Raw genomic sequence first — 24,905 nt, 5'->3', positions numbered from 1 at the left:
TCTTGGACCGACTTGGGAAATGAAGCTGGCCATTGCACTGCGATCATTATACCGTCCCGAGTTTTTATGACCACATAAATGATACTAATTTTCTTGGTGGCAGGTATTTGGCAGCGTCTATTGAGGTTGAAGCTTCTTTTTTTCTCAGTTGCTGGAGTTTTTAACAAATCAGAAGTAACGGAAGATCTCCAACAGCAGAGGTCATTAATTTGACTAAGGCCGAAGGAGCTGTCTTAGGGTTTTGAAAGATAAAATAAAAAAATAAAAAAGATATATGGCCTGATCCGTTGGGTCGGTCCACAGCTGGAACAGGGAACAGGACTGATACTCATCAGCTCGGACTGTTTCGATCCAGTCCAATTCATTTGCTCACCCTATCCAAAATTAAAGTCTGAATATAACCCACGATAACTACACGCCCCTGTATAAACTTTTAGAAAATATAATCCATGACCAACGTACATCACCGCAATTTAGGCATCATTGACAGCTAAAGAAAGGGAAAAAAAGACATAAGAATCGATCTTTATAATTTCTCAACTATCTTTGGACAATTGTTAGTTTGACAAATGTATCTACAAAGAGTGAAAAGATTCTCATGGTGAATGACAGTCCCTGAATCAATCCGAGTCTAAGCGAGAACCAGTGTGGAGAAGAGACTTCATCTATAATTAGATTAGTTGAACATTCAACATGAATATTTTTCACCGGAACAGACAAAGAAGAAAAAAAAATTTGCAAGAGGAAAGGAGACTCAACATGCTGGCTAAGTGAACACAGACTCAGCATATCAAAATCTGAAGTCAGGTTCCGCGTCCATCGCCCAAGCAAATTTTGCCAACAGAGACTTGTTGAAAATCTGCAACAGCAAAAAATATAGGTCATACCATTTCGAAGACCAGCCCCAGCTAACTAAAAAGTAAGGGGACCAGGAAATTCGGAATTATCGTGCCATCCTTTTCTCGTGGGGAAAAAAAAGTATCACTAACTTAAGCTACCCTCGTTTAGATAATAAAATGACTAATTCCAGAGACTACCTAGACATGTGCAAAATTTGAAGCTACTACTAACCTTTTCAATTGGAACTTCGTGCCGCTTGCACCATGCAACTGTGATCCTTGGGTCAAGATAGTTGATTTTGGATGTGCCCAGTGCAACAGTTTTCAGATCTTCTCTGGTAGTTTTGTCCCGTTCCATTTTCTCAATTTTCGCCTCAATTTGAGCAATCTTCTTCTCTAACCTGCACAGCAGAAGATGAGGCAACATCGTACATCAGAAATATCTACATAGCTGCAGAATGGGGAACAGGTAGCAATTATATTACGCGTCTGAGCTCAAGTTCCTCTTTTGCTTTCCATCAGCACCCTTTAAGGGAGGCTTTCCTTTTCGAGAACGATCCAAATCTACTTTTAGCTCTTTCATATTGTCCTGCACATGATTCAGAACATCAGCTCCATTCAAACTATAGTGAATTCTTAAGAGTTCCTAAAATCTCTTATGAAGCCCATATAGAAAATCATGGTCCATTTGCAAAACCGATGTGAAAATTTGGGATATGTAGGTTGGGACCAGATATACTGTATAATAGCCAGAAATCGAGAGAGAAGTAGTCACCTGCAATTCATCTATCTTCTCTTGCAACCTGGTCATTTGTGCTGCATGGGTTTTTGAAATACTACGTTGATGATTGCAAATAATAGCAACCTGAAGACCAAAACAATCACAAGTACAATTAATACTTGTTTATGCACTGCACGTTCTTCTGTAATAAACAATAATTACCTCTTTATTTGCACGCTGATAGACTACAACTTTTTCTGCAACTTCTCCATCTTTGGTGTCTCTACTTAACTGTCATCAAACAAATGAAAAGCTTCCCTATTATATTCTATCTTTTCACAACATTATGGAAGTGTAAGACCAATTACTGTGTTTTACATATGAAAATATCCTTTGTATGTATCAACAAGCTAACCAGCTCGAAAGATCCCTTGATGACTAGACATCATTTGAAAATCATGCCTTTCCGTTTTGATGGGATGCATCTAATATATGCATGTAACACATGTTTGATCTTCTTGCCAAGGCATCTAAGCTTAAAAAGTACTGGAGATGAATGTAGCCTCCCATGGCTAAAATATCTATCCACCCGACAGATGAAGTACATCAAACATATTGTAACACCAATTAAAACCCCCTCAAAAGGCAAATGTGAGCCTACCATCTCATCCAAAGTAATGGAAGCGTTATATGTACGGAAAACTTTTGCTGTCAGACCAGGCATGAGTTCCTTCAGATGAGCATTCAGTTTAGTTGTATCCAGCTCATCGAAAAGAGGATCACCAGGCTTTTCCCTACACAAACCAAACCAAAGCAAGATAAATTGACCACATGAAAAAGCAAATGCATATGTCCATTTTGAAATGGGCAATAAGTCCTGTAACTCACCAGATTGAAAGTGCACAATTGCCTTGTAGACAGGGAGCTCAACTTCTACAGTGTTTTCATATCTAATAGAGTCTTTACCAAGAAAGTTAAACTGAAAATTGACAAAGCACAACAGCCAATTTAGCTCCAAGAAGCAAGCAGAAATATTTGAACTTTCAGCATTTGAATTCATCTTACCTCCAGTGAATTTGGACTAATTGCTTTTACATTTTCAACTTTCAGCGTGCAGCACCCAACAGTATCCGCTTCATCATCATCCTGAGTAACAAAAAGCAAACAAATTGGTAACCATAGAATTCACTCTGCTAATCAAAGCAATGATTCTTTGTGGAATCAAAATTTAATGTCTAGTGAGATGTAGATACATACTATTATTTTGAAGAGGCTTCTTTTTAATTGTCATACACACGAAAAAAGTTTCTTCCAGAGAGTACAATTTCCTATTTTAAGTTACTTTAGAATAGGAATCTGAAAAGGAGACATGTATATATCTCCACAAAACAAGCAGAACCGAAGTTGTGGCACAAACTTGATATGGAACAAGCAATTCCATCTCGAGCTTTCCAAATTTTCATGACTACCATGTGGAAAGTTATTTGATCAATTTCATAATGTATGTTGATTGTATCACCAAACAATTACAGGAGAATAGTTACTCGCAAACACCTCATTTCAGGACCTTATATCTCATATATATTAAAAAATCCTAAGTGATGCTTATTCATCTTAGATACAATGGCTTGCCCAATTGTGCCAGATTAGCAAGATAACCACATCCTTCCCCAGAGTCATCACAAAAGAGTCCATGGAAAAGAGAGTTTGCAAATTTTGTTTTGGGGGAGAGAGAGAGAGAGAGAGAGAGAGAGAGAGGAGGGGAGTCAATCTCGAGAAGTTTCAAATACGTACCTTCTCATTGCCAGCCCTGAGAGCTAGTTTATCAATCAGATATGTAGCAACTGCTATCTGCCGCTTCATAGCATCTTTACTCGTAAAATTCTTTGTGTATGCTGTCCTGATGTTTGCTATGTAATCCCTACGCTCAAAATATCACACTTTTGGCAATCAGTTATGAATCATATATAAAAACATCTAATGACAAATTGATCACCACCAACATCTGCCACTCAAGTTCTGCTGTACCTTCAACATCCTTGCTTTCTCATATTTCTCTTTATCGCTTTGGCCCTTCAAGGAACTGCTCGCAGCGAGGAAGACATATTTAAATTCCTTTGGATTAATAGGATCGTTCCAAAAGGCTAACCACGTGACGGTATTGTCATGCCTTACTTCTTTCCATCTGCCACATACCAAGAGTCCAGATATCTTAATTTATAAATGAAGATGAAATAACAATTAGGATAACAACTTTATTCCAGGAGGACATAAATGACAGTACTTTTCACCAGGGATGGGACATTCTGGCGCAGGGACACCTTTCCCAATATTGATTGTAATATCCCTAGGGCGAATGCGTCTCTTCAGCTTTCCCATCTAAAACCAAACACACCAACCATTAGGAATGAGCCAAATGCACATGTTTAATCAAAATAGTCCACGTATCAAACAAAATGATGTTGAGCCAGGAGAAAACACATGCAGTCAAAGATTATGCATGAAACCTTTGGATGTTCTCCACGTCCACGGAACAAGCCAGGCGGTTCAACCCTGAAGTTTCCAACCTGTGGAATAACTTACTGTAAGCCTTCAGCATGATAAAGCACATTTATGCTTGAGAAAACGACAGCAATATATCAATCAAAACCACTGAATTGACCAAAGATGCAGTAAACTACACAATTTATGTATCCACAGCAACTTAGCATTCCGTTAAAAGCAATGATTACCCATGCCCCAATAGGACAACAACCAAGATACAGGTGGAGGGTATAGTTCAAAAAGACGTAACATTATCGACTGGACAAGTTAAAAATCACCGGCACTAGACATGTTATTGAGATCTACCACTCACTGATGCAGAAATAAGATAACAAGAAGTTAACAAATTAACATCATTATTAAACAAAATAGATATGCCTCATGCTCCGTAAATTCAAACCAAATAGCTAAACAAATTGCATTGAAACGTAGCCAATCTTCAATCCAAAATGGGACACAATCGTAATAGAAATTCTCACAAAAGGAGTAAAACAACTAAAAACTTATAGACATTACATCACTTTAAAGTGTTTCAGGGTAATCCTTACTGAAAAAGAAGAAAATAATGACAAAAATAACTGAAGAAAAATTTCAATGCAGAAGGAACAAGTGACAAGACACAGCACAGCAAATTATTTGAGGGCATTGTTCAAATCCAGAATACACAAGATGTGATCAAGGTTTAGAGATAAGAGTAACCTTTTCTTTCACACCATCTACAATGGCCCACATGTACTTCTCCTCCAGCTTCATCTTATCTTCCTTGAGGGCATTCTTTTCCTGCATGAAAGACAAAAAAGTAAAACATCTACAGAAGCAACAGAAATTGACCTGGGTAACATTTGGCATCGTGACATCAAGAACAGCATATAACATGTTGGTACCTATTAAGCAAACTAATACTGTGCATAACCAGAGGCACAAAGAATTCATTTCACAGTATTCATAGTTAAGTGGAAAAACATCTCAAACTTTCAGCAGCAGAAATCGTCATAGAAGCAGCTGATAGCGTCTGCATCACACTCAAGATGCTTCTGCATCCAAAACAGAATTTGACTTCACAGCATACTTTTGGCAGCGAAATAGCATAATGGGTACTACCATATCATAAATTAAAGATACATGGATGAACAATTAAATCACAGCAGACTATCAGCCTCATAGCTTTGTGACCAAAAAAGAGCCAATAATAGGCAATGCTAACAAACAGCAAAATCTTTTCATGAGGACTTGGACCTATCGATGTGCCACAAAACGACAATGTCCTCTCATTAGACTAGATGCAGGCATGAAACAAGAAAGCAAAACAACAACGAAACAAAGACTGGCAATAAGTTGTAATTATTGGTTGATATAGCAATTTACTAGCTCAAGCAAAGTGAACAAAACTTACTTCTTTGGTCATTTGCTTCTTCTTCTCTTTCTCCTGCTGATACCAATCATATATCGGGTAAAATCACAGTGTTCCAATTTCTGAATCACATGATTGCTTCCAAGAATCTTTTTCCAATCACTCCAAAAGTTCTCCTTGAACTTATCTTTCTGCATGTAGTCTGTATCTTTCATCACAGCAAACATTGTAGCCACCTGCAAATCAAAATTCCACCAAATGACTAACCAAATAGCTAAAAGAAAATCTAAGGTAAGAACCTAATGGTTCCAGGTCAATTGATTAGGTTGCTCATGAACTAAACTACTGAGCATGACCAATGAATAAAGAAGCCCAAGATCAGAAAGATAGCAGAAGAATGCAAAGAGGAGAGAAAAGGGGATGGCTTACTTCTTCCTGTGCCGGAGTCAAATCGACAGGCTTCCTTTGTAAAGCATCTTTACCCCATGAGGTGTATATGGAGGTGGAAAAATGACCCCATTGTGAACCAAGGTAGTCCATTTTTTCTGGCCATCGCCAGAAGTAGGTGTTACCTTAGTGGATTTAGAATACTTTGAATTTTTCATTACTTTCTTAAATTTCTTGATTGGCTTTGTGATCTTCTTCTTTATTAAAACTTTTTTCACACTGTCCTTTGCAGAGGAAGACTTGTTTCCTGATGCAGAAGCTGCTGCTGGCTTTTTCATCCTCTGGGAAATTGGAATGTGGTCATCGTCATCTGACTCCGGTTCTCCTTTCACAGATGGTTTCGACTTTGTTGACGTTGATGCATCACTAGTCTTTAGCTTTTTGACCAACAACTGACCAGACAAAGTTGTCTTCTCTAGTGGCCTTTACTTGTCACAGTGGAAGACTTTGCCTGATCCCTACTTAAGGCAAAACCATTTTCCTGTGTTTTCGCTACCAAACGTTTCTTTTCATTGGAAGCAAAACTATTATGAGAAGATGTAGAGGCATTGGATTTCAGAGGCAACCTTGATGCTAAAGGCTTTTCATCATCTGAATCGTCAGGAGAATATTTTGAGGATACCTTTCCCAATGATGGAGATAAAACAGGCGTAGCGCGACTTTTGCCAGAGTTGTCCTGAAGTCTACTACTCAATGGTTTATCATCATCAGAGTCACTGTTGGATTCCTCTTTAGCAGGCACTACTGAACTCTGTTTGGACGAATGCCTCGACTGATCATCCGGTGACTTTGATGACTTCAAACCTGTCGGTGGTGACTTCACTGGGGGGAGCTTGGCAGTAGAAGATGATGCTTTTGGACTCATGTCAGGGGATCTCATGGATGATGTCCTGGGAGAAGGATGGACCTTACCTTGTTGAGATCTAGCACTTTGGCCATTTGAGGAATGTATCCCTGAGGACCCCAACAACACATCATTCCTCTGAGAAGGTGGCTTCTTTATCTCTGTCCTTATCAGATTTTTCTTTGTTGTGGTATTGGTCCTTTGAAAACCACAGGCGCATCATCATCATCATCGAAATCATCAGATACATTTGGCTTTATAGGAGCCTGAAGCGCCATCATCCAACAAAGTATTTCCTTTGCATGTATGTGCAATCAGTCTCTATAAAACAGAACTCAAATCCTTTTAAAGAGCAGCAAATCTGCCAAAAGCGAGTGATGATGATCAGGAACAGAACGAAGTCATCTGAAAATAAAAAATAAAAAAGTCCTAACAGGTTTCCCAAAAAAAAAGGACAAACAATTGGGAAAATTGGGACTATTTCCAATCAGATCACTATAATTTTAAAATGATTTCAATAACGTCCCTCAATCAACATTGGGCGTAATAAATGGATATGAAACGACCATACTGAAACCAAGGCAAGAGCATAGCAACTTTATCTAAGTTTCTAAAACCCAGCAGCCCGATTGGATAGCACCGAACTAGAATGACCATAGCAGTCATTCGGAAAGGCAAACGCATCAACCAAATCTACAAGGGTGGGAAGAAGCACAGAGGGAGACATCAAGCTCTCGAAAGCATCATCGAATCCAAAATTTATAAATTACACAACCCGTTCTCAAATTAATCCTCCTCTCTTCGCTAGAGAAGAGAATGTCCAAGAGGATTAAAGATTCCACCTAAAAAATCAGCTCAATCTCTAACACGAACATCGGAGCCCTCTTCATCGCACCAACCCTCGAAAGCACTCAAGTAGAATCAAACCCCGAGTCTACAGATACTACAAAAACTAAGAATCCCTCTCTCCGACCCAACGCATGTCAAAAGCCGCCTCGCCAAACTCAGACAATCTATGCACAACCCCGATTCACTATCGGCCAGGCCAACCAGAGGCAAACTCAGCACCCCGATGCACAGAGCCGAGCTCGCCGGAGAACTCACCGCGAGCCAGCGCCAATCCGACGTCCGATTCCGGCCGTCTCCAGCTCCGCGCAGGGTGGGGCCCGTCGAGCGCCGGAACCGCAAGGGGACCAGTGCGCAGCAAAGCCTCGGGAACCAGTCCGCGAGCTGCAGCGAGGGGGCGGGGCGATTGAACAGGGAAGGCGGCGGAGGGGGGCGCGCGCGGGCGGCGGCGGCGGCGGCGGAGGGAGCTCCCACCTGCAATCGCCGTCGGGGATTGATCGGGCGGCGGCGGCGGCGGCGGCGGAATCGGGGGTGGCTACGGCGACGGGCGGCGAGAAACGCGCATTTGCTGGACCGAAACCCTAAGCTGCAGGAGGGAGGGGGAGGGAGGGAGGGGAGGGAGGGAGGAAGGAACTCGCGTCTCTCGCTCTCGTTTCTCTCTCTCTCTCTTTTATCTGAATCTCGTTGCTTTCGATTATTTTGGAAGCTCTCTCTCCCTGCATCTTTGAGAAGGCGACGGTGCCTCCTTGCTGTGTGGGCCTGCGCCCCCGGCCATCGGTCCGGCCCACATCCCTCGAGCCCAATAAAGCGACCCGGCCCAATGGGCCCATGCTAGGGTCGGGGCTTGCTCAACATGTAATTATCACACGTGATTTTTTTTTTTTTTTGGTCGGTATTATCACGCGTGATTAGTTGACCTGATTAAGTTCTTAGAAAAATCCGTGTCGTGCCGAGACGAAGTGACTTCCGACCCTGAGGAAGATTTCCCCGCGGCCGCCTACAATCTCAATATGAACGTGTTCGATTTTTGAGGCTTTGCAGACAACTGATGTCGCGGACTATGATGTTCCCTCTCTCTGATGTCTGGACGAACCCCGTGACAGTGTCCATAGATGCGCGATGAGCTTTGGATATTCGCATCCTCTTCCTTGAAATTAGTGCTTAACAGGGCAAAAGCTAGTGCTAAAATAAGAACACTTACCTTTTTATTGGGTATCCTTTACTTTGTGAAGCATATGCTCTATTTCTGAGATATATTGGAATAGTAATGTAAATGGTTCATAAACTTTAATTTATTATATGTTGTAGTCTCTAAACTTTTAAAATTATTTAATGTGCAATGTGATATTTAGATTTTTGATACATATTTAACTTAATCATTGAACACCAAATTATCTCAATTTAAATAACATAAGCCCAATACCTTCATCCAAAGAGATCACTAAGGAAAATGTCAAATCCAAGTCCATCAACATATTCAATTAAATCCACATTCATTTAAAAACTTAAGTCAACTAAGATATACTAGCTCCCACATACTCTCATTGATTCTTTGATTTGGGACTCTTTTTTAACATAAATCACACGTACATTTCAACAAAAAGCATATAATAACCCAAACTAAACACATATGACGAGGAAACACCCGGATTAATATGTGGTGGGTGACTGTACGTAATACATGATTTCTTTTGGTAATTGACACACCGTAGAATATCATCAACATGATTTCTTCTTTGTGAAATGACATCGGCAATCTCTGTACTCGTACTTAAAATTAAAATTATCCCTCTATTTTCAAAAATACCATCGGTTGCCTATCATTGAGTCAAATCATGGTTTTTGCTAAAGCTACCTTATCAGCGCATTTAAATATTTTCAACACCGTTTTCCTTCTTTTTAAGCCGACTCTTTTTTAAATTTTCTTTTTTTGCATGGACTTCTTGTTATGCTCCTTCAAAATAGTCAAAAGCTATCAATGCAATTTGCAACTTAAAAGCCCTTGGTGGTCATGACCGCCACGAGCTCGAGATCTCCGACATTTATATCTCATGACCACTTCTCTTCCATGGTCGTGAGCTTCGAGCTCAAGAAGCCATGGTGATTGCTAGTTTCAAGCTCAAGTTCGAGTGGATGGCCTTGGCGGTCGCGAGTTTCGAAGCTAGATTAGGCCACAGTGGCTGCAACCCTCAAGCTCAAACGGCCATGCCCAAAACTTCAAGTTCGAGCTTGAGCAACCATGGCGATCACAAGCTTTGAAGACCGATCTGGCCATGGCAGCAGCCAGTTTTGAGTTCAAACGGCCATGGCTATGAGCTTCAAGCTTGAGCACCCATGGTGTTGTCGTGAGTAAAAAATATACTCATGTTCTTACTGTCCATGTCAGTATAGACCGGCGGAAAAAGGAGCGACATAATGGATGAATGGTGACCCTTTTTCAAAAAGTAGTGCTGCTCCCAAGCACATTGCGTCTTTAGGGAGCTCAGGGTACATGCTCCACCGGGATCCAAAATTGATTGTGGATGTTGGGAAGAAAGATCGTCAAGAAAGAATTCAAATCTAAGTAAATTGGTTAAACTCACTTTTACTTAAAAGTTCAAGGCCAACTTGAAAATATTAACTCCACCTTTCTAACATACTTTACATGGACATCTCAACAATGGATATGGCAGACATTCTCTCATTTTAAGAACTCAATATTGTTTATGCCAAAATGCAATTAATTACGATGACAATCACCCTTTCAAAACATTCGTGGTTACGAAACATTGCGTGTTGGGACAGTTCTTTGAAAGACCGTGGAAGGGTTCTATATTGTTTCATGATTAATATTTGAATGGCGAGGTTTAGCTTCTGCTTGGGACGTGTGGTGATGAGAACTGCACCAGTTTATGCATGTAATACCCCAGAGAAAAACTTAACCAGTTCTGATTTCCCTTCCTTTTCTCTCCTCTCTGCCTTCCCTCTCCCCCTTCTTGGTCAGAAAAACGTGGACCAAAACGTGCTGTCCAACGACGCCCCTCGCAGCCTCATCGTCACTGCGACGGTACCTCCCCACCGTCTCCATGAGACGGTCTAGCCGCCACCCTTCCACCCTTCCCCAAGCATAGTTGGTCACCTAGAGCAACCGCTGCATCTACCCAAGCAGCTAGGACGGGAATAGGCACTCAAGGTGGGTAGAAGATCCCATTCAGTTCATCAACTTCGGTGAACAAGATCAGACACGCTTGCTTCAGTTTTCTTAACTAATCCAAGATGTCAACATAAAAGGGCTCCATTGCACTCAAAGAGGTTCCTTTCGCTTTTGGTCCTAAAGCTAGAAAAACCAATGTCCAAATATCGATTTCAGATGGGTGCTTTGCTAAAATAAAACTGCAGTAATAACGTTTCCCAATCTGGTCCATCGTAGTATGATAATTTCTTACGCTTCAGTCATTCTTTCATTTCCGAAACTAGTTGCTTATACTTGCTCCTAATATTTGAACTTTGATCTTTTCTTCTACTCCTAATTCATAAGTATCACAAAGGCTTGAAAAGCTGAAAAGGAGAGAACAAAAAGCAAAAGAAACCATCTCCTTTTAGCTCTTCCTTACGTCATTCCTATTACACTCGTTTCGGTGAATCAAATCCGTAACAATATGGCGAGTGTATCTTAGACAGTGTAATGCTGTTGGATGGTCTCAATGTCAAGCCCCTTCAGCTTCACCACTGACTCAACATGCCCCTTGAGAGTGTGCAGCTCCCTCAGCCTGCAAAAGTCAATTGGTTTTCAGAATCCACTCGAGGAAAGATTTAAAAGTCTAGAATATGATGTCTAGAATATGGGCTTAATGGTATCTAATCGCAATAATTTGGCGTTTTCTACTAGCTTTTTAAGTAGTTATTCTCATAAAACTAAAGTAGAAGGCGTCAAGGGATGGCCATGGCATGAATTCACAAGTCATGACATCTAACGGTATAATTTCATCTAGATGTAGCGCCAAAGTTTCTTCATTCTCCAAGCTGACCATTCTTTCCTCAGCAATTTATTTGAGGCATTGGAGACCAAGAAATGAAAAAAAGCATGAGAATCCTTCTCCAGTTCTTGACTCTAAAGTATTTTGCTAGGCCAACTAATTTTTAAAGTGTGGAGTGAGCGTAATTTTGACCTCATACGATTGACATATCTTTCAATGAGAATGAGGCTAATTACCTGCGACTTCGGCACGTCTCTTGGCTTGTTCAGCAATCTCGACAACTCCTCCGTGCTATTGTCATGGAAGAGAGTCTCGGAGGATTGAGACCATGAAGAGTACGTTGAGCTATCGCCCATTGCGCCTCCCTCTCGCCCTTACCGTAATCCTTCTTGGTAGTGAAAGCGGTCTGTGGAATCAATCGATAATAGAAAATGAAAAAAAAAAATTAAAATCGAAAGAGTAAAAATATATGCAGGTGACAAGTATGAATTCTATGAAAGAGACTGAAACCTTGTTCTGCAACATGGTGTCCCAGGCCTTGCCACTCAAGCTGTAGCGGATGATGAACTTGAGGATGTCAAGAGGGAAGTAAGTCACAATGCTATAGATCCAGATCACCCAGCCCATCCCCACCCAGTGCCATGGATCCTCGCGAAGTCCCAGCTCGCGTAAACAGAAATAAGCGTGGCAACCTTTCAATTATACATTAGTTATACAAGAATCAAGAGATATATCAATCAGGCCTTTAGAAGAAACAGTGCAGGTGATATGGTGGTAAGTGGACCAGTTAGCCACACTACCAGCTGGGCTGCAATGAAGCGATTCCAAGTAAGAGTCCTGGCCGTTCAACGAATGACCAGCTTCGAAACGGAGTCACAAATATAAGAGCTTGGCTTATGATGCTCACTTGTAGGTAGAGAGCTGCAGTGAGCTCATCCACATTATTTTTGATAGGCCCTCACACCGAAAGATTTCTGCAAGAATATCACTTTTAGCCTTTCTAACCAAGGACTCCACTGTCTCAGTATGTCATTATCGGAACAGATTTTCTTTAACTTACCGTGAAAAAGTCGGTATCATGCACAAGCCAAAAGAAGACCACGGTCATGATGGCCATGTATGCTCCGAGGACGACGCCTGTGGCAAAGATTTCCTTGAGCTTCCATGAGTCTGGGACGGGAGATGGCTTGACTCTGTCCTGGAGATGGTCATGATAGTCCCGTCGTTCAATATGGCAATGATGAGAACCATGAAGGGTGAGAAATCGAACTTCCATATGAGAGCAACAAGGAGGAAGCCCAACACAATACGGATCGTGATGGAAACCGCATAGATGGTGTAGTTCTTCATCCTCTGGAATATTGCCCTGCTCGTCAAGACAGCACTGACTATCACGCTTAGTCCTGGCTCGGTCAAGACAATGTCTGACGCACTTCTGGCTGCATCGGTTGCATCAGCAACTGCAATACCTATATCTGCCTTCTTTAGAGCCGGGGCATCGTTGACACCATCGCCAGTCATTCCACAAATGTGATTTCTCTCCTGCAATTTCTTGACAATCTCATATTTATGCTCTGCACATCCACATACACAGTATTAGTAGAATTGACATTAACAGCCTAATGACAGAAAATTGTTGGTGCTTCTATTTACCAGGAAGACTCCAGCAAATCCATCAGCTTTCTCAATGAGCTCATCGACGGGAATCGAAGCAATAGCCTCGTCCTTGCCCTCACCCAAGAGGGATGAAGATGGATACATGTTGGTGCCCATGCCAAGTCTGCGACCAGTCTCTTTGCCAATGGCAAGTTGGTCACCAGTGATCATCTTGACATTGACGCCCAACTCGAGGGCTCGCGGATTGTTTCTGCACTGTCATGTCTTGGAGGGTCGAAAAGAGGCAAGAGACCCACAAACTCCCATGGTGTGCCCTCACTCTCCTTTGTTTTTCAGGAACCGTCTTAACAGAGAGGTGATTGGAGTTAGCATATGTTCTCAGCATGGAAAAATAGTGATATGCGCTATTTTAGTATGTAGTACTCACTTGTCGAGAAACCCCCAATGAACGAAGGCCACGCTCAGCGAAATTGTCAATGATGGCATGGGCCCTTTTCCTTGGCTCGCCCTTGAGGCCACAAAGATCAATTATCTAGTACATAATGACGAAAAGTCAATGCATATACCAAATTTGGAAATGCTCAAGAACCTACAGTTGAATCGCTTGAACTGATTGAACTCCAAAACCAACTTACTTGCTCCGGTGCGCCCTTGCTACTACGGTGCCAGTTGCCTCTCTCATCGATGTAAGTAATTGCAGTACGCTTGTCAACGGGATTGAAGGGTAGGAAATGCACTTCTGTGAGGCCTGCCCTTGCCTGCATAAATAATAATTGAAGCCTTTTAACCTCCTTGAACATTGGTCATTGTAGGAGCCGGTAAGACTTCTTAAAGGAGATTAAAGGCTAGAAACCTCTCTAGGGTCACCCAACATGCCAACTATGCAAGCATCATAGCATCTTGATTCTCAACCCTGGATGCCCTAGCAGCCAATAGCAGCAGACCATCCTTGTCCACGTCATTTGTGAAGACCTGGCATAAAAGGACATTCATGAAAACGAATATCGTTGCTCATCAAGAACTTTCAAGATCGTAATGGCACTGTCCTGGGATATTTGAGTGAGTGCTTAAAATGCAAACCTCAATCAAGTTCCTATCGACGGTGAGCTTGTTAAGGGTAAGAGTCCCAGTCTTGTCACTGCAGAGCACGTCCATCCCGGCCATCTCTTCGATCGCAGTCATCCTCTTGGTGATGGCGCCTTGTTCGGACAAGCGGTGAGATCCAATGGCCATGGTCACGGACAGCACAGTGGGCATGGCAATTGGAATACCTCCGATGAGAAGCACAAGGAGGTTGTCAATGCCCTCTCTGTACTTCCTGTGCTGGATCACGTACATGACCACAATCTCAACCACCATTCCAACTGCGATTGAGCAGATGCAGAAGTTACCGATTGCTGTCAACACCTGATCAGATTATCCAAAAAGAAATCGTTCTGAGAATTAATCATATACATAATACACATCAATGAACTAGCAATCTTATCTATTCGCAGGAAGTTTCATGATCGTGAACAAGTGATTTGAACATATGCATGAAAAATCAAACTAGATGAGGAAATAGAGTTAAATAATGTAGATACCTTTTGGAAGTGACCGACTTGGTTGGTGCTATCGACAAGATGGGCGGCCTTGCCAAAGAAGGTGTGGACGCCAGTGGCAATGACAACAGCCTCGATTTCACCTTGCTTGCAAGTGGAGCCAGAGAACACCTCGTCACCGGGGTTCTTCGTCGCGCAGTGACTCGCCTGTGAGAGCGGCCTGATCAATCTTGAGGGGATCTCCTTCCAAGAGGCGGGCATCCGCTGGAACGATGTCACCCAGCTTGATGCTAATAACATCACCCGGCACAAGGATTTCCGCCTCTTGTTCGGTCCACTTGCTATCTCTCAACACCTATTCATTTTCACATATACATACGCTTTCAACCAGTCCACGTTCTAATGTTTCAAACAAATTCACAGTGTAGACATAAAATACCAAAAATCACCTTGGTTTTCGGGCAAGACCGCCATCAAAGCAGCCGCGGCATTGCCTGCATTATTCTCTTCAATGAAGCTAATGGTTGAGTTGATAATGAGCAACACGACAATACCAAGAAAGTCTTGCCAATCCGGCGGCTTCCCCTGCATTTATAAAATTCTCTTGTTATCTGAACAATGGCAATTATCGAAGAAAATTGGTTCTTGGGATTTAGTTATATGTTTTACCCCTCCGTTGGCTAGAGCAATGGCCATAATAGCAGCTGACTCCATGACCCATGACAAAGGATTCCACATAAAACCCAGAAACTTGAGAAGTTTGCTCTCCTGCACAAATTTCACCATATCAATTAAACGATTCGAACTTTCGCTGTTGCAATGAAGAATTACGATTCATATCGTATTTCGCAAATTTACCTTTTCTCTTCAAGCTTGTTGGGACCGAAAATCTGGAGCCTCTTCACCCCTTCTTCATTTGACAAGCCATCTTTGGTGCACTTCAGCTGCTCAAAGACTTCGTCGACGGGAATGCGCTCCTATACACCGGATGTAATGCCATGGTCATTATTTTTGCATATTCTAGCTAAAAAAACTTAAAAACTGGAGGGCATAAAGTTATCCTACCAAGCAAACAGATGATTTTGAGGGTAAAAAGAAAAAGAAAATGAAATCTCTAAAATAAAAATATGGGGGGGCAAGAGAAGGATGTAGCATAGTCTGACTGCTAAATTTCCCATGGCAACACATAATTTTTCAAGGCACCAAACTAGACGAGTAAACAAAGTCAATAAAAATAGAGGATGGATCGAGCATCCTCTTGTAATTTACTAGTGATAATAAAAATATGTTTCAGCATGCAAAATCCAAACTTCTTATAGGGAGCAACACGATATAAGAAGTTTTAGAGGATCATCGCATCAGCAACAGTTTGATAGATTTCGGTGCCAGAAAGCAAATACCAAAACACGCCGGGCGGGATCAGCAAAAATGTGATGTCCGGGAGGAAAAGAAAGAAGAAGATCATCTCCAAAGCCAACAACGTATAAAAAGATACGAATCACTACGACTCACAAGGTCGACATTCTCGTTCTTGAGCTCCTCCAAGGAGATGTCAGTGGTGGCCATGGTTGAGACAAACAAACGCACACCCTTTGTGATCTTATATTGGCTCCCCCTTTTCTTCAACCAAAGAGTGGGCAAAAAACTCTTTGCTCTAGGCCTCCTTGTTGTCCTCCATAAGGCCTAGAGAGGGACTGCAGAAACGGAGGGGAATGGAGGATCAGAAAGCCTCTGGCTGGAACATCAGCTCTCTTTATATGAAACCAGAGAAAAGAGAGAGCGCAAAGGTTCGGGGAGAGAAGCGATCCGAGATCACTAGTTTTTTCCCTCTTGAGAATGGAGTTGGAGTTGAGTCTGTTTGTTCTTTGTGGCTTCCTAGGTCCCCGGCCATTTGATGGATTGGTATAATGCCTCTGCTTCATTATTTTTAGAGTATTGTGGGTAAAAAAAAAAAAACACAAAACAAATAACGAAAAATTGTCTGTAAATTGGCCTGTGCAAGCATCCTCATGCACTTTCTAAATTATGGGGTTGTCTCTCCTTTTCTTTTCATTTTTGCTTTATCAACTCGTGGTAAAAGTTTTATTTCCTTTTCTTAACTTCCTTATACACCGGGTCATTACTTAGAGCAAAAAAGGGATAGGTTCACACAATTTATCTACTCTCGACCTGATAATTTCACCTGAGGGGATCGAGAGCCAGCAAGTGGTAAGGGTGATTTTGACCGATTAATCATCCCTCGACACATATCATCACTATGCTTATGGGAACAAATAACATAGAGAGACAATTCATTGCTATTCTATCGGACAGGTTAATTGATTGCTTGTCAGGCTAATATCGATAATACATCACTTTTATTGTAATTTCATTGAGCAAACAAATGTTCTACCATTATCTAATAGGCTAGATATGCATTGGTTCTTACAATGGTGTGATTAACACGTGTCATGTCCTTTCATCACTTGTCATATAAAGGTTATCACTTGTGTAACATAACCAGATGACCCACCAATAGTAACACATAAATCGTATTATGAGATTCGTTTAGAGTTGTTTCTTCCCATAATTGTTCCTGAAATTACACCATTCATTCTCAGTAAAATCATAAACACTCTCTCTTCTAAATTTCCCTCACTTCCAATGCTAACTTAAGTATCAAAGGGTCAATCCACGTGCAAAACCCGGATGCCTTGACCCCATTCTTATGCTGGAGATGGATTACCAAGCGAGGTAGAAAATCAAGCTCGTGGTTCTCAATTCTAACTTCAACAAATGTAAATACAAAACTCCGTTTATTTCATGGAAAATAAATAATTTTAAAAAATAGTTTCCAAAAAAACAGTTTATATCACTTAAAATAATTAGTTAATAAAAACTATTTTGATTATCAAAGACAATTTATGTCTAAACATTTTCATGTAGGATGAAAATATTTTTTCATTCATTCATTGTTGTGTTTATAATCAATTATTTGAGAAAAATATTTTTTAAATCATTCATTTTCCATGAAGCAAACGAAATCTAAGAAGAAAAATACCTTCGGTCTAATGGATAAAGGTAATATTAAATTTGTTTGGAAACTAATTTGCTAGTATGCATGCAATGGGACTACTTTCCTTTGTATTTTCGGACAGCTACGAGGGCATTGATCGATAAAAGACAACTAAATTTTGGATCATTAGCTCATCAAGTATCCATTTTAGCGTGAGATGACCGAGAAACATTTCATCTAATCCAATCCGCTTCTCGAGTAGGGTCCTGTCCCATGAGAAATGTAAGGCTTTACAAATTAGCAGGGTAAACACATGCTCCTGCTGAGACCGTCATTTGGTAATTGCTAGGTTGTTGTTCTTGTCGATTCAAATATACTTCTTTGGATCGATATAAATGTCAACGGAAAGAAAATTGCATTGGGATTGTACAGAAGATTTGTTGGGTCTTCGACATTAACATTTGCTTACACAATTAAATCATCAATTGTTCATGATCATTCTGGAAAATGCAGTGAATTTTGAATTAGTACCATTCCATTCGAAGACGATTTTTTTTTTTTTTTTGGGTAAAATTCCATTCGAAGAAGTTCATATATTATGAACACAAGAGAAAACAGTGTCGGCATTCTTTCAACAGACAACATCTAAAAACAACTCAAACAAATTAGATTGCCGAATCAAACCAAAGTAAAAACAACTCAGCATTAAATCCGTCATGCGCGGTTGTTATTGAAAAAATCTTAATTTGGCTTTGGTGCTGCCCGAGTTACATAGGTGGATGAATAATGAGAAATGTATATAACTTGAAGTCTTGAAGAGCTTCTAGTAAATTTGAAGTCGCTGGAGATATGCAAGAGTTACGAAGGTTGAATCTTCAATCATCAAGAATCCACGCTCTAGATGCTGCATAAGACAAATCCAAAGTAAAAATTCCAATTAAAGATTAGAACTCTAAAATAATTTTTTTTTCCGTCAAAACCTTAAAAATGGTGCTTAATATTGCAAAGGACAAATTTTTGAGTGGACATAAATGTCATACCTTGGGATGATATTTGCCAATTGGTTTCATAACCAAGGACCCAGAAGAAATATCCCCTGAAGCCCAAGGGCTTGTGCCAATCCGATCTTCACCATCGCTGAGGCGACATCATCGTAACTGACCCAAGATGTCCCGGCAAAGGAGTAGGTCGACACCGTCTCCGCATCGTATACCACAGTGGCGCTATAATTCCTATTGAACACTTGCACGTCAGAGTATGGAAGCACGCCGTCCCCAGGGCCCGCCTTCACTGCCGGGGCGCCGATCTCGGTGACATTCGGGTCCTGAGCTCCCAAGTCCTTCCGTAAAGGCAAGCCCCATGACCACCTGCTTTGCGGGCAGCCCTGCTGTAGCCAAGACTTGAGCCCGTGGATCGAGCTCAGATTGCTCTTTGGGTCGAAGAATGCAGCTTGGCTCCGTGGCAGGGGTCCCACGCCCCGTGATAATCGCAGCACATGGCGTTGATCCAGTCCAAATTCTTCCTAATGGCCGCCACCGGGTACATGCGGTACACTGGATCGAGGAAGAAGTCGGCGGCGAAGTACACCGCAGCGGTTAACAACAGCGGGGGCTGCTTGGTGGCTCGGGCCTCTTTGATGATCTCAAGCCTCCATTCCCTCAACAAGTGGGCCAAATCCTTCATCTCCTTTCGGTTTTTAGGCCATTCCCAGTCAAGGTCAAGCCCATCAAACGCAAACTTCCTTGCAGCCTCCATTGAAGAATTGATGAAGACTTTTCTTGAGGAAGGGCATGAAGCTATCTCGGCCAAGAGAGCGGTTGGAACGTCTCCAGAACCGCCAATGGAGAGGAGGGTCTTGACTGGTGGGCTCGCAAAACGGAGGGTGCTCGTGAAGTTCGAGAGAGCCACTGCTGTCGTCTCCGAGAGCTCGAACTTGAAGGTGATGTTGCTTGGGGGAGAGGAAAGCATAGAAGATGTGAGTGAACAAAGTTGTGTCTATGTCTGATGGGGTGAAGTCCGGTGTCCAGGGAGTGTAATAAGATCCTTTAATGGTGGAAAATGATGATGATGATGATGATGAAGCTGTTGCATCAATGGAAGGCATGGCCATGAGCAAGAAGAAGACCATGCAAGGAAAGGCAGAAGGGTGACTTTGCCATTTCTTTTCAAGAGGGCATATGATCAAATGCATTCAGATCATTGGTGTTTGATTGGAAAGTGCATATTTATAGGAGATAATGGTTAGCTTAAGGTTTAGTTTTGGACGATTTTGTTTTGTTCTGATGTGCCTCCCATAGATTCTAAGAAGCTAAATAAGGTTTCTTGGGTGATATTACCAAGGGGAAAAGTGTTAAAAAGTCCTAAATCTTTTGTATTTGTATCAATTTAGTCCTAAACCTTTTACGTTGTGTTAATTCAGTCATTTCTGGCCAATTTTGGTTGGATTTTGCTAGTCAACGTCGATCGGCTTATGTGAACAACTTTTAATAATATTTTAATTTTTTTGAATTATTATTTATTATTTATTATTTTTTCCTTCTCCTTCTCCTTTCTTTAGCCAATTATTGGACCCCGGCGATTGTGGAGGCGATAGTCATCAAGGTTAAGCGGCCACCCACCAGTGGCCACAAGGGTTGCCTCGTGTTGGGCGACAAGGCTCATCCTTGCCAAATTTGGTGAGGGTCGAGCCTCCCCATGGCGGCGAGGCTCACTGCTTGGGCACTTTGCCATGGGCGAGGCTCGACCCTTGCCAAATTCGGTGAGGGTGAGTCTCGCTTTGCTTTCGGCGTGAGGTCCGATGACCCGCCTGGAGAAGAAGGAGGAGAAGGAAAAAATGAAAAGAAAAAAAAAAAGAAAAATATTAAAATATTATTAAAAATTGTTCACATTAGCGACGATCAAGCTACGTCAATCGGCCGGTGTCTAGTCAGCAAAATCTAGCCAAAATTGGCCGAAAATGACTGAATTGGCACAACATAAAAATGTTTAGGACTTAATTGGCACCAAAAAAAGATTTAAGACTAAATTGGCACAAATGCAAAAAGTTTAGGACTTTTTTTAACACTTTTCCCATAAAACTAAGTTCTTGTCTAGGCTTGTTACATGGTCAAGAACTGTATAGACAAACCATTATTAATAAGACCATTCCAAAGAAATTTGTACATGATCTTATATGAATATGTTGTCGTGAAATCACAATAAATACGTATATATTCATGGTATCACACAAATTACCTAACAATCTATGTCTACAAAAATTCGATTTGGTTCAAGGTAGATATTTAATTGGTCTAGTCTTGAAACAAGAATTTCTTGTGCTAATTTCGAATCGTATTTGTGTGATAAGTACGAGAGTAATGAACAATCCAAAAAGTTTCCCCCTGTTCATTGTCTACAAGCATATGTCAAATTCGATAATTTCTAAGGAGATGTAACACGACTGATTACAGTCACATTTCTCGGGAGTTACAAAGTGAGGCCAAATGGTTTTACTTTACGAATAAACTGACCTTTCGATTACCCACTTTAGCATATGAACAATTCCTAACGAGACAAACGGGGAAACAGAGAGGCAGAAACAATAAATCAATAGAGTGCAAATACTGGCCATTATTAATGGATTTGCTTGTGACGTCTTGGAGCTGTCTTTTAACGTTTGTCTCATGAGCGTCTGCAGGTGTGTTCAGTCACCTGAGAGGAGGACAAGTGGCAGCTGGACAAGAGCTGTTCTAGGATCTATGCTTGAAAACAAAGCTGTGTTTGAATATTTACTTGTTTGGAATGGTGGGTGACTCGAGTTTGATGCGGTCAAATGGATATGAACCGCTTATCTTAGAGCCGAACCGCTGCACAAGTTTCAGACTTTGCTGATATCTTGAGTTTTTTACGTTTCGGTATCATGGAGACGGCTCGACGGTGTCAAAGAACGCATGCATATGTGATGCACGATATAATTTAAGAACAGCGTCATCGGACGCAAACAATCTTGTTTGAGTTTCGACTCTGGACTTATCTATTTATAAGATTTGTGGACTCAAAGAGATTGGTTTTCTTGGAGATAAAGAAGGCCGCCTTGACCCTATTCTACGGGTTAGTCTATTTGATTTTTTCATCACTAATCCATCAAGAACAGGGACAAGACAGAGTAAAAAAATTAACGGAATAAAAAGAAAAGAATCAAGATCAAGTGACAATTGTAGCTTGAAGACCCCAGAGCCTATATACCTGAGGGTTATTCATCGTTTAATAGGTTACAAGACACAAGAATGAACAAGGGACGGCCTCTAGAGGATAAAAATATATACAGACATAAGAAAATGTCAACCATTAAAATTGGGAAAATAATGCCACAACTCATCTATGTTTCTTTATTCTTTTTAAAAACCTTTCCCGGGCCAAACGAAGTACCGGGCAACCAAATAATTTAACAAAAGATTCTCTCTATGGTATGGATACCTGCAAGGTATAATCAGCGAGGAAACAATTCAGAAATCGATGCATCATTGACTGAATGCACTGCCTCCTGGAGCAAGCACTTGTCATCCTTATCTTCATCTTCATCTTTCTAATTGAAAATGCAGGCTTCTTGGGAAGTTCACAGCTGAAAATTCATTCTTGAGCATTGAAGAGACTTCCAACATGGAGGGCCTGTCCCCAGCCTTCTCTTGCACGCATAGAAGAGCCACTTGAATGCATCTCAAGAGCTTACAGGACGATGAAGAGTCATCAAGAGACGGATCAATGAACTCCATGCATTTATCGTCTTTCCACTGCTCATATGCCTAAAATTAAGAATGCTAGTTGGTCAAAGTCAAAATTCATGTTCCTAAATTGGAGCCTGGAAAATTTCGAATCACAAATAATCTCTACTTCGTAATAGAAGATTCAGATTTTCATTCAGGCCGTAGTAACATGAGGTCTTTTTACCACTGATGATTTGCAACAGCAGTACCCAAAGCTGTAGACGTCATACTTCATTGAGTATATGCCTTTCCTCACATATTCTGGCGGAACGTACCCACCATATACAAGAACAAAAATTGGTTTAAGCAGGAGAATCTGTGAGGTAAAACAGGAGGGCTTAGTTAGCTCGCTTACTAAGTCCCTACAATTCGTTAATTTGCCTCGACGTCATCCTTCTTAAATATTTTTCGCCATACCAAAATCTGATATCTTGGGGTTCATTTCATCATCCAGTAGAACATTGCTGGCTTTCAAGTCTCGATGAATTATTGTGAAATTGGAGTATTCGTGGAGATAAAGAAGCCCTGTGTAATGCCTTCTATGATATGAACACGTTTCACCCAATCCAGCGAATATTTCCTTATTGGATCTGCATCATTAAAACCTGAAGATTATTAGAACCAGAAGCGAAATTAGAGCATTGCACTTTTGTGTACTCCAAATGCTTAAAAGGGTCTGCCTCCGCTAGCCATTGTAGCAGAACTGGGGACCCATTTAAGCCTTTTGGAGTATCACACTAGATGTTACTTGAAAACATCGGAGACTAATGACTATTGTGAGAAGCATGAAAAGACCATATGAAATTTAAAATTTGAAATCTATAAAGAAAGAATTAAAGATGAATAATTGAAGAAGTGAGTGTGAGTTTCAATTAGGTTGGACCTTAGGCCAAGAGTATGGATCTTGGTGGTAAGATGGCCGGCCATAGGCCCATGGGGAGGCTGCCGTGACCAAGGAGAAGGTGGCGGCCCACTTCACCAAGCCCAAGCCAAGCCCATCTTGCACTTGGGCCACTGCAAGTGGCAAGAGGGAGAAGGCTTCATGCATTGGCTATCAAGGAACATTTAATCATTGCACTAATGATTGTGGCTTAAGGGAAATAAAGGGAGGAGGGTGGCGGTTGAGGCTGGGTAAGTGAGAGAGAGGAGCAGTGAGTTGCGAGAGAGAGAACCGAGAGGGAGGGAGGAAGGAGCTGCCGACACCGTCCGCTCCCGCACGCCGTCCGTCCGTCCATCAAGATTGTGCCGTTCGTGGCTGCTGCCGTCCGCTGATCTTAGAGGCAAGTTGGATAAATTTCTCTACTCTTGCAGGTGTGTCATGCAAGTGATTGGTTGTTCTGGTAGAAAGTGGCAAAACCAGAAGCTAGAGTGTGTATTGTTCTTGAAAAGCTTGCTGATTTCGTATAAACTGCCTACCCAAAACTTGTGGAGGCTTGCATGCATGTTTCAGTTGTTTGACTTTGACTCCTTCATAGAAAGTTGTGCTTCAAATCTCAAAGTATAACATACTAAAATTTGAGACAAAGGCTGAGTTCACATTTGAAACGCATCACACTACGAAAAGGCTAGATCCTGGAACGGTTTGTCTGACCTCTTGATGGTTTGTGTGCTGCATGTCACTTTTACAAAATATCCTTCAATTCTTAGCATAGATAATACATCCTAAATTTAACATATAAATTTGAGGTAAAATGTAAGAGTGTACCCTAGTGAATCAGTTTCTCTTGAAGACAGTAAATCTGAAATCTTAGGTACTGGATACCCTGAGATTTCTTGCACACATATGGAGACTTCTTTTGAAAATTTCTAGATCCCTTAATGGGAAGTTGTAATCTCTTAGGCCCACAACATATCCAAATTTCAGAGAAACGGAGAAGAATAAGTGGGTGAAAACTCCATATTTCGGAGATATATACTGGACGTTTCAATGCTAAGTCAAGGAGCTTAGGACCGCCTATGAAAATTATCTAGAATGAATCGCATATGGGATTATTTAAGCTGAATTCCAATGAATAGCAGAATGGAATAGCTGTTGGGTGGTGATCTTCACTATCTTTTGAGCTAAAAGGCGTTAAGTCCATGAATTGCATTTAGTATCTACTTTTTCAATATCCATTGTTTTTGTCCTAACTGAGACGGAATTATTTGAGGCGTTCCTTTTCCGAGCTGGAAGGAACCAAAGTATAGTGTGAACAAGCAGGTGTAACATTGAGTAGAGCCGGATCTAAATGTTAGCTGAGTAAGGAAATGATTCCATTCAGGAACAAACTTGATTCTCGAACCAGCCATCGAAAAGATGCAGAGTCTATGAAAATCTATTTTAGTGTCTTAACTAAAACTTGGTAAAATTTCATAATTTTGTAGGCATTAAGGCATTTTAATCGAATTACCGCAAAATGGCCAATCTGTTTCTATCGAAAGTACAGCTGTAATTATTATTAGTATCTTCTTAGCAAAACTTT

General features: G+C 41.2%; 3 protein-coding genes across 3 annotated transcripts; all 3 read right to left on the bottom strand.

The window, feature by feature from the left end:
* Window positions 1-513: 513 nt before the first annotated feature.
* Window positions 514-8,203, bottom strand: LOC120292127 (DNA topoisomerase 1 alpha-like). Its single transcript, XM_039310055.1, is given in 20 exon segments — window positions 514-859; window positions 1,072-1,240; window positions 1,325-1,428; window positions 1,615-1,704; window positions 1,783-1,851; window positions 2,222-2,354; window positions 2,445-2,539; window positions 2,626-2,706; window positions 3,355-3,480; window positions 3,589-3,745; window positions 3,845-3,939; window positions 4,068-4,127; window positions 4,804-4,884; window positions 5,498-5,556; window positions 5,559-5,691; window positions 5,885-5,916; window positions 5,919-6,329; window positions 6,332-6,946; window positions 6,949-7,107; window positions 7,851-8,203. Coding segments are annotated over 19 exon segments (2,658 nt in total). The 5' UTR covers window positions 7,028-7,107; window positions 7,851-8,203; the 3' UTR covers window positions 514-790.
* A 3,041-nt stretch (window positions 8,204-11,244) lies between these two features.
* LOC104436122 (ATPase 8, plasma membrane-type) lies at window positions 11,245-16,272 on the bottom strand. Its single transcript, XM_039310207.1, is given in 23 exon segments — window positions 11,245-11,344; window positions 11,787-11,834; window positions 11,836-11,954; window positions 12,059-12,165; window positions 12,168-12,240; window positions 12,333-12,505; window positions 12,605-12,748; window positions 12,751-13,125; window positions 13,204-13,407; window positions 13,410-13,499; window positions 13,502-13,508; window positions 13,593-13,697; window positions 13,801-13,923; window positions 14,019-14,059; window positions 14,062-14,137; window positions 14,246-14,572; window positions 14,749-14,902; window positions 14,904-15,061; window positions 15,156-15,168; window positions 15,170-15,291; window positions 15,376-15,476; window positions 15,566-15,683; window positions 16,219-16,272. Coding segments are annotated over 23 exon segments (2,832 nt in total).
* Window positions 16,273-18,767: 2,495 nt separating this feature from the next.
* Window positions 18,768-19,669, bottom strand: LOC120291404 (class V chitinase CHIT5b-like). Its single transcript, XM_039308702.1, has 2 exons — window positions 19,197-19,669; window positions 18,768-19,068 (listed from the first exon to the last, which is right to left on the bottom strand). Exons 1-2 carry the CDS (start codon window positions 19,667-19,669, stop codon window positions 18,768-18,770), a joined length of 774 nt encoding a protein of 257 aa, XP_039164636.1.
* Window positions 19,670-24,905: the final 5,236 nt, after the last annotated feature.

This window comes from Eucalyptus grandis, chromosome 3, assembly GCF_016545825.1.
Source record: "Eucalyptus grandis isolate ANBG69807.140 chromosome 3, ASM1654582v1, whole genome shotgun sequence".
In the NCBI taxonomy this organism is placed as follows: domain Eukaryota; kingdom Viridiplantae; phylum Streptophyta; class Magnoliopsida; order Myrtales; family Myrtaceae; genus Eucalyptus; species Eucalyptus grandis.
This window is presented reverse-complemented; position numbering and strand designations above follow the sequence as displayed.